This window comes from Cebus imitator, unplaced genomic scaffold (genome assembly GCF_001604975.1).
Source record: "Cebus imitator isolate Cc_AM_T3 unplaced genomic scaffold, Cebus_imitator-1.0 Scaffold102, whole genome shotgun sequence".
Lineage (NCBI taxonomy): Eukaryota > Metazoa > Chordata > Mammalia > Primates > Cebidae > Cebus > Cebus imitator.
Genome location: NW_016107417.1, coordinates 3297104 through 3306873, shown reverse-complemented (window position 1 = coordinate 3306873; position 9770 = coordinate 3297104). Strand labels below are relative to the sequence as shown.

At 52.2% G+C, this 9770-nt stretch overlaps 1 protein-coding gene and 1 long non-coding RNA gene across 2 annotated transcripts in view; one reads left to right on the top strand and one right to left on the bottom strand.

Moving 5' to 3' along the window:
• Positions 1–359: 359 nt before the first annotated feature.
• The window catches only part of LOC108310245 (solute carrier family 22 member 20), a 28976-nt gene continuing 19565 nt past the window's right edge, over positions 360–9770 (top strand). The window contains exons 1-6 of the mRNA XM_017537121.1: positions 360–765; positions 838–941; positions 2880–3034; positions 6323–6491; positions 7906–8029; positions 8855–8970. Coding sequence (XP_017392610.1) covers positions 388–765; positions 838–941; positions 2880–3034; positions 6323–6491; positions 7906–8029; positions 8855–8970 — 1046 coding nt within the window. The 5' untranslated portion in view covers positions 360–387. The remainder of the gene's footprint in view (positions 766–837; positions 942–2879; positions 3035–6322; positions 6492–7905; positions 8030–8854; positions 8971–9770) is intronic.
• Positions 8062–9770, bottom strand: part of LOC119472473 — a 19242-nt gene continuing 17533 nt past the window's right edge. The window contains exons 2-3 of the long non-coding RNA XR_005201621.1: positions 8570–8576; positions 8062–8072 (exon numbers count right to left, since the gene is read on the bottom strand). This is a non-coding gene — a long non-coding RNA (uncharacterized LOC119472473). The remainder of the gene's footprint in view (positions 8073–8569; positions 8577–9770) is intronic.

Genomic DNA, 9770 nt, shown 5'->3' with positions numbered 1-9770 from the left:
AGTGACCCTAGGGACTGTGTTCCATGTGCCAAGACTGGAATCGGGGCTCCCAAACATGCCTCGGTGTCCTCTGGAGGAAAGGGAAGGTGACAGTGCTGGGGTCCTGCTGGTAAGGGCAGCGGGGAGGCTGGGCCTGCAGATCTGGGTGATGCGCTGTGACTTGGCCCTCTGAGTGAGAGATGGAGAGACCTGGAGAAAAGGCATGGGGGAGGGGAGCCCTGCAGATGTGGGGACACCTGAACCCTCCTATGGGGTGTAACCCGAGCCCTCGGACACAGGGTGCACAGGATGTCTGCAGTCCTCACCCCTGGCCTGGCCTTCCCCTCCCAGCGCCCCTCCCCGGCCTCTTTACATAAAGCCTGGCAGGCTGGGCCTCAGGTCAGGCCCATGGTCATGGCCTTCACAGACCTGCTGGACGCCCTGGGCGGCGTGGGCCGCTTCCAGCTCCTCCACACGGCCCTGCTGCTGCTGCCCTGCAGCCTGCTGGCCTGCCACAACTTCCTGCAGAACTTCACGGCCGCTGTGCCCCCCCACCACTGCCAGGGCCCCGCCAACCACACTGAAGCCACCAACGACTCCGGGAGCTGGCTGAGGGCCACAGTACCCCTGGACCAGCTTGGGGCCCCGGAGCCATGCCGGCGCTTCACAAAACCTCAGTGGGCCTTGCTGAGCCCCAACTCCTCTCTCCCGGGAGCAGCCACAGAGGGCTGCAAGGATGGCTGGGTCTATAACCGCAGTGTTTTCCCGTCCACCATCGTGATGGAGGTCAGAGGGGGCTGGGTGCATGGGGGTGCTGCTGCTGAGGCCCAGTCTGAAGCTCCCCTGTTTTCCCTGCAGTGGGATCTGGTGTGTGAGGCCCGCCCTCTCCGAGACCTGGCTCAGTCCGTCTACATGGCCGGGGTGCTGGTGGGGGCTGCAGTGTTTGGCAGCCTGGCAGACAGGTGAGCCCGTGGGGATAAGGGCCCCAGCCACCCACTGCAGGGAGGAAAGCCCAGGCCTCTGCATTCATTTTTCTTTGTGAAAGTTGATTCGTGCATTTTAAACAGATAATACATATAGTACATTCACGTGGTTCCAGATCCCAAAAGGCACAGAAGAGCCTGCCGGGCGCATCCCTTTCCTGCCTCTGCCCCTCCCTGCAGTAATTCCCAGAGGGCAGCCTGGCTTCTATGTCTCTTACTGGAGACATGATTCTATGCAGTCAAGAAAGTGGGTGTGTATGCTCCATCCCCCCATTTCTCTTTTCCTGTTTTGTATTTTTTTTCTTCTTTATATCCCCCACTTTTTGCCTTGACATGAGGTCTCAGTATGTTGCCCAGCTTGGTCTCACACTTCTAGGCTCAAGCAGTTCTCCCTCTGTCTCCCAAATAGCCAGGGTTACAGGCCTGGCCGTCCTTTTTTATGCAAGTGCTGGCATCCACCGCACGTGTCCTGCACCCAGCTTTTTCTTCACTTTGCAGCCTCTCTTATTCTTCACAAAGAGCGGTCCCAGCCCTCCTAGTGTTCACATTACATCCCACTGTATGAATGAGCCAGAACGAACCCTAACTTGCTCCCCCTTATTTTTTAGAGATGGGGGTCTCGCTCTGTCACCCAGGCTGGAGTGCAGTGGTACGAACATAGCTCACTTCAGCCTTGACTTTCTGGGCTCCAACGATCCTCCCACTTCAGCCTCCCAAGTAGCTGGGACTACAGGCATGCACCACCACACCCAGCTAATTTAAAAATAATTTTTTTTTAGTAGAGATGGGATCTCACTATGTTGCCCAGGCTTGTCTCAAACTCCTGGATTCAAGCAATCCTCCTGCCTCTACCTCCTAAAGTGCTGGGATTACAGGTGTGAGCACTGCGCCCGGCCTAACTGACCCCCATTGATGGATGGTGACGTGCGCCCAGCTCAGGGCTCTGAAGTTGGCTCCCACGCCTCCCTCTCTGCTCCTCTTCCCCTTCCTCCTCTTCACTCTCTCCCCTCTCCCTTCTCCTCTGCCCTTCTTCTCTCAGTTTGGGTTTGGGGGCCCTCCCGGACTCTACCCCACATTCTGGAGTGTAGACGGCTCCCTGTGCCACACGCCTCAGGCCCTCATCACACTGTCATGACACATCCGGTCTTTCTACATGTGAGCTTGTGTCTTATCCAGAGCGTCTCATTTGTCACCAGCCCTCAACTCAGGCCTGTCACTTATAGGTGATTAACGATCAAGGAACACTGTGTCACAATGAATGAGTAAATGAAAGAATGCATAAATGAATGAGTGAGTGAATGAATGAATGGGTCGTGGGGTGTGTGGAGAAGAAAAGCTGCCCCCTTCCTTGGCCTGCTGCCCTCCTGGCCAAGCTGAGGCTGTGCGCTCTGGCCCTGGACCCTCATTGCAAATAGGGCGGTACCAAGGCCGGAATGGGATAAACCTGCCATCCTGGCCTTGGGCCCCTCTGTGGCCTGGCAACCCTCTGCTCCACAAAAAGACTCAACCCTGGCTTCTGCTCCCACACCAGGACAGGCCAAGGGCTCACCTGCTGTGAGTTCTGGTTTGAGGCCTCCCTCCAGCCAGAACAGTGCTCAGGTGACCTCTCCCTACCTGCCACACTCATCTCTGGGGCTTTGCAGAATCCCTGCCTTTCCTCAAGCCTGGAATAAATCTCTTCACCAGCTTGCTTCTACACTATGCCCCTCCCTCTGTGACCCAAAAGCCCAGGTCCCAGCAGTTTCAAGTTTCTGTTTTGAAGGAGTGGCTTTCACAGGGCGCCCCATCTTCCCCTTGACTGCCTCGATAACCTCCTGCTCAGGTGGAAGGGGCAGGCATGGGCTGCTGATTTGCTCCTTGGTGGATGCTGCTGCTCCTCCAAAAACCCTAAGGCCTGTGCTCACTCTCTGGGCTCAGGCTGGGCCGCAAGGTGCCCCTGGTCTGGTCCTACCTGCAGATGGCAGCTTCGGGGGCCGCCACAGCGTATTTCAGCTCCTTCAGTGCCTACTGCGTCTTCCGGTTCCTGATGGGCATGACCTTTTCTGGCATCATCCTCAACTCCCTCTCCCTGGGTGAGTCCAGCCGAGGAGAGGCCGGGAAGGGCTGGGGCTCCTGAAAGAGTTGGGGGCAGGGGGGTGGCAGTGTCCAGGGTCATGGACATTTTTCTCATGTTGTTTTCTTGGGATTCTCATCCAGCAACCTCAACTCAAAGCCTCCCAGCAGAGTTCTGGACTTGGGAGACCGGGGCTCCGGGTAGTGGCCCTGCTAGCTGTGGGTGGGGAGTCCTGCACGGCCTTTCCCAGGTCCGGGCTTCAGAGTATTCATCTGTAAACTGAGAGGGTTAGGTTTGTTTTATTTGTGAATTAGCCAACATTAACCACTTACTAAGCACCTATTGTCTGCCAGGCTTAGTGTGGGGACACAGAGGCTACCGGGACACAGAAGGGGAGTGAGCCATCATGATCCCCAGGGCCGCAGTCAGCCCTGAAATTGTGTGACTCTAAGAAGGCTGGTGATTCCTCAGCTTCATGGTGGAGACCTGGCTCCTGGATGCCAGCCTGGAGTGTTGTGCCCCCAAGTGATAAGTGACAGGCTCAGTCCTCCCTCTGGGCTGGTTCTGGGCAGCCCCTGGGTGGTCCTAGGAGAAAGCATTGCAGGACAGTATGAAGCCCACCTGGATACAGACCTGCCACCTACCTGTGCTTCACTTTAACTACTTAGCTTGCTCCTGGGGACACCACTGGGCACAGAAACTGCTGCCACCATCAGCTGTCCAAAGATAGGATGGATCTTTTATATCAGGGGTCAGGGAGAAATCTTGGACCTGAAGAACCAGGATGCACCAGGCCAGCACACCTGACCTTCCTCCCTCTCCCAGCACGCAGCGGGATCTCAGCCAATCCCAGCCTACACAGCTCACTCTGAGGCTGGGCATCCAGCCATGGCTTGAGACAGATGTCCGAGGTCCACCTCATGCTGGAATGGGCTCTAACACCTACACACACACACACACACACACACACACACACACACACACACACCCATCAGAGACTGCCCAGCCTCTTCATACCTCCTGAGGCCGGAGAGGCTGGGCACTGTCTTGGGACAGCTCAGCCTGTAAAGATGAGTTTGTAGAGATTCCATCTAGTGCCCTGGAGCTCCCACCGTGGGCCATGCCCTGCCTCGGGTCACACCACACACATGTAGTGACCCTCCCCCACATATATATGTGCCTCCCCTCCTGTTTGTTCCTTTACGCACTGTTCTGTACTTGATTTTTTCAATTAACCAAGTTGTCACTGCTCCACTGCCTGATAGAGGGCCTCCTAGCGGCAGGAGAGGCTCTAGATGTTTTGGTGAACACAGCAAAGCCCTGCTCCTTGGAGCCCATGTTCTAGTGAGGGGAGATAGCACCACCACACATCACAAATCCCGTAGCATGTTTGAAGACAGTAAGGGCTACAGAGCAAAACCGAAGCCTGGAAAGCAGGTAAGAATGGCCGGGTTGGCCGGGCGCCATGTCTCACGCTTATAATCCCAGCACTTTGGGAGGCCGGAGCAGGCAGATCACCTGAGATCAAGAGTTCGAGACCAGCTTGGCCAACATGGTGAAACCCCGTGTCTACTACAATCCACAAACTAGCTGGGTGTGGTGGCAGGCGCCTGTAATCTCAGATACTCAGGAGGCTGAGGCAGGAGAAACGCTTGAACCTGGGAGGCGGAGGTTGCAGTGAGCCAAGATCACACCACTGCGCTCCAGCCTGGGTGACAGAATGAGTGAGACTGTCTCAAGAAAACAAAGCAACAACAAAAACAAAAAGAATGGCCAGGTTGGAGGGGAGGGGTCTGCAATTTTAATTAGTGCGGTTTGGGAAAGCCGGCACCGAAAAGGGGTCATTTTGAGCAAAACTGGAAAGACTTGAGGGAGTGAGACCTGCAGGTTTTGGGAGTGGAACATTGCAGGCAGAGGGAATTACTAGGCAGAGGTCCTGCAGGGGAAAGTGTGACCAGGGCGAAGAGCAAGGAGGGCCCTGTGGCTGAAGCGGAGTTGGGAGGCAGGCAACAGATGAGGTCAGAGAGGGCAGGTTCCACAGGACCCCGTGGCCAGCGTTCTAGGACTGCAGCTTTGCCTCTGAATGAGACAAGAGCCACTGGAGGATTTTGACCAGGGAGAGACCCGATCTGATTTAGGATTTGAGATCTGAGTAGGTCTCTCTGGTTGCCATGTGACACCAGGACAGAAGCAGGGGGGCTGGTTAAGGGGCTACTGCTGTCATAGAGCAAGAGACCAGGCTGAGCCCGGCCACAGTGGCAGCAGCAGAGGGAGTGAGCTCAGATTCTGGCTAAATTCAGAAGGGTTTGCTGAAGGACTGGACGCACAGGCTTCCTGCCCATTGGGCGGAAGTGTCCTCATTAATGTGTTAGGGCTGCCTCGTAAGGGGGTGTCATCATCACTTAACCAGTCCCTTATGGGTGGACATCTACGTTTTTCCAGGTTTTGCTATTTACAAAAATTAGCAAAATATTGCACCTTTGCCCATTTTCCTTTTAGCTTGTTGGCTGTTTTCCTATTGATTTGTGAAAACTCTTTCAGTATTAGGGAAGTCAGTCTTTTTTCTCTTTTTTTCTTTTTCTTTCTTTTTTTTTTTTTTCTTTTTGAGACAGAATCTAGCTCTGTCACCCAGCCTGGGGTGTAGTGGTGCCATTTCAGGTCACTGCAACCTTTGCCTCTCGGGTTCAAGTGATTCTTGTGCCTCAGCCACCCAAGTAGCTGGGATTACAGGCTCATGCCACCATGCCTGGCTAATTTTTGTATTTTTAGCAGAGACAGGGTTTCACCATTGGTCAGGCTGGTCTGGAACTCCTGAGCTCAGGTGATCCACCCTCCTCAGTCTCCCAAAGTGCTGAGATTATAGGTGTGAGCTACCTCACCCAGACTGAAATTAGTCCTTTATCTGTTAGTTAGGTTACGATTATTTTTTTGTTGATGTTATGCCTTGGCTTATGGTGTTTTGTTTGTTTTATTCCAGTGCAGATATTTTTTATTTTTACAACTCCAAGTTTGCCAACCTTCCCTTTTATTGCTCCTGGGTTTTGGGACATTCTTGGAAAAGCCTTCCCCTACCCTAAGATTGTAAAATAATCTATCGTGACTTCTTCTGGCATTCTTGTAGTTTTATTGTTTATTGAGTTCTTTGATCCACTTAGAATCTACCTGGAGTGCAGTGAGGATACCTTTGCCTGCATCTCAGCAGGTCTCTGGAATGAGTTTAAGCTGTCAGAATAATAAGGGGGGCGTGGTGAATCAAACAACCACATGGGTAGCCAAACCCAACTGCATGTGACTGTTTTCTCCTCAGTTGTGGAGTGGATGCCCACCCGGGGCCGCACTGTGGCGGGCATCTTGCTGGGGTACTCCTTCACCCTGGGCCAGCTCATCCTGGCTGGGGTCGCGTACCTGATTCGCCCCTGGCGGTGCCTGCAGTTTGCTGTCTCGGCTCCTTTCCTGATCTTCTTCCTCTATTCTTGGTATGTCCTGAACAGAGTGGGGTGGCCCTATAAGAGGTTGGGGTGTGCAGTGACCAGGGCTTGCTGGACCTAACGAGGGACACAAAGGATGGCAGGTGTCCATGGAGGCTGCAAGTTCTCAAGTCCTGACGAATGGCACTGGGACACTCTGGTAACATCCCTTGCATTCATGTGGGGCTCTGGAACATCCCAAGGGCTTTTGCCTTCATCAACTCCTTTGCATCCTTCAACACTTTATAAGTACTTAGAGTACTTATAAAGTTATAGGAATAGAACTGGAGCCAGGTGTGGTGGCTCACGCATGTAATCCAAGCACTTTGGAGGCCAAGGCGGGCGGATCACCTGAGGTCGGGAGTTCAAGACCACCCTGACTAATGTGGTGAAACCCTGTCTTTAAAAAATAATAATAAATAATAAATAAATAAAAAGAATAGAACTGGGGCATTTATAAGAGGGTAATGAGGCACAGCCCAGAGAGGGCCCATGACTTGCTCAAGGCCACACAGCTAGGGTCAGAAACAGATTCAAAACCAGGTCTGGGACAGGTAGAGTGGCTCACACCTGTAATCCCAGCACTTTGGGAGACCAAGATGGGCAGATCCCTTGAGGTCAGGAGTTCCAGACCAGCCTGGCCAATATGGTGAAACCCTGTCGCTACTAAAAATACAAAAGAAAAAAAATTAACCAGGGTAGTGAAAGGCGCCTATAATCCCAGCTACTTGGGAGGCCAAGGCAGGAGAATCATTTGAACTCGGGGGTGGAAGGTGCAGTAAGCTGAGATTGTGCCATTGTACACCAGCCTGGGTGACAGAGCAAGACACATTCTCAAAAACAAACAAACCAACCAACCCACAGGTCTGTTGAAGTCCTAAGTCCTCTGTAATCTTTTTTTTTTTTTTTTTTTTGGATGGAGTCTCCCTCTGTTGCCCAGGCTGGAGTGAGGTGGCACAATCTCAGCTCACTGCAACCTCCACCTCCCAGGTTCAAGAAATCCTCTTGTCTCAGCCTCCTGAGTAGCTGGGATTATAGACACACACCACCACGCCTGGCTAGTATTTTTTGTCTTTTTAGTAGAGATGCGGTTTCACTATGTTGGCCAGGCTGGTCTTGAACTCCTGACCTCAGGTGATTCACCCGCCTCAGCATCCCAAAGTACTGGGATTACAGGCATGGGCCACCCACCTGGCCAAGTCCTCTGCAGTGTTTAAATACTGTCCGGTGAGTCTTCATATGATGTGCTGCAAAAAAAGGGAAGCTGGCAAGCCCCCCAGACTTCCTGATGCTGCAAACAGGAAGGAGGACAGTTCACCTTTTCTGGGGTCTGAAAGAAGGTGGACAATGGGGTATTGCGCTTGGGGAACAGAATGAGCCCTACCCAGCCTCAGATTCTTCTTCTTCCTCCTCTCGATCCCAGGTGGCTTCCAGAGTCATCCCGCTGGCTCCTCCTGCACGGCAAGTCCCAGTTAGCTGTCCAGAACCTGCGGAAGGTGGCCGCAATGAATGGGAGGAAGGAGGAAGGGGAAAGGCTGACCGAGGAGGTAAGCGGGCTCGGAGGAAGGAAGGGCAGGAACAGTCTCCAGCCTGTTACATTAGGATTAAGCAACTTACCAGGGCTCATGTGCCATCCAGGCGTAGACGCTGGGAATAAACAGGACAGGCAGAGTTGTGTGTGTGAAATATATTGTTTAGGTGTGGCATGATTGTGTGATTTTGGATAAATAATTTAACTGCTTTGCTCACTAGTCTATCCATCTTTGCAATGAGGAAATAACCTCATTACCCTTGACAGCCAGTTGAAATTTTAATAAACTAAAATTATTTAAATGGCAACCACGAGGTAAAATTATCGGGGAATCAATAACAAAAGTACCATTATAAATACCATTTATTTTAAGATAGTTACCGTTTATTATCAATAAGCACCGTTTCTCAAGCCCCACACCAGGTGCTAGGCTAAAAGTTTTATGTACATAATCTCATTTCATGTCTCGTTTTTGCCAATGAGGAAACTGAAGTGTGGACAGGTCCGGTAACTTGCCTGGAAACACACAGTACGATGTGGCAGAACTTCTTAGAACCCCTGCTCTTATCTGACCCAATCTCCGAGCCTATACCAGGAATGGGGTGGGGGGGCCCTCCAGAACCGCAGAACTTCAGGAGTGTTGGGGCTCATGTTGGAGCTTCTCAACACTCTGGAAACAGCCCCTCAAGTGCCATCAGTCCTTGGATGTAAGGGAGATTAGGGCCAGCCACCTCACCAAAGACCTCAACCCCAGCTCTCCTCCACACAGATGAAGGGGTTCCCAGCAGGGATGTGGGGTCCCAGCTCCCTCGCTTCCCTTGAGCAGACTCTCCTTGCCCAGGTGGTGAGCTCCTACATCCAGAGAGAGTTTGCAAGCGTCCGCACCTCCAACTCAATCTTGGACCTCTTCCGAACCCCGGCCATCCGCAAGGTCACGTGCTGTCTCATGGTGATCTGGTAGGTGATGGGCTCATGCCCAAATCTTTCACCCGAGGCAAGGGCGTGCTCTCTGGACCAAAAAACTGTTCTGAAATACTCTTAATGCAATGAGCAGGTGAGCCTTGTGAAGGCAATCTCTTCCCACGCCCCTTTTCCAGCACTTGCCCTTTGCTGGATGCTGCAATGTGGTGACAGATGAGACAACGTGCTGAGCAAGGAACCCCACTTCTGGGCAGTGGGTCTCACCTGGGTGGGAGGACTATTGGAATCACCAAGGCAGCTTTTCCAGAATGTACCTTGTCCCATCCTGATATGCCCTTGGGGCTGGCTTCCAGTGGATTCTGGGAAGTGTCCCACTCTGGAAAAAACACTTCTGGCTCCAGAAGGGGATAGACAGGCAAACTGTAATTTCCATACAGTGAGACAAGCATCCTAACAGTATTTCTGCTAGCTGGGGCTGCTAAGGGCTTCAGGTAGGAAAGAGCATTTAAACTGGTTTTAAAAGATGGTTAATCAAGGTTGTGAGGTGGCCAGGAAGGAATTCCTAACAGGTTCACAGACATGAAGATGTGAAATGGGCAAAAATACAAAGGCAGCCCACATGCAACAGCACCACCAACTGGAAGCTGACACATCCTAAGGGGAGGGGCTGATAAAAAGCAACCGTGTTGATTTCATTCTACTGGATTTCCTGCACATTTAAATAATTTATTGATACTTATGAAGCAGGGAGTGCAGGCAATGAATTACTATTCGTTTTCTTTTTCTTTCTTTCTTTTTTTTCTCCATTACCTGAAGCATCTGAATCTCATCTCTTT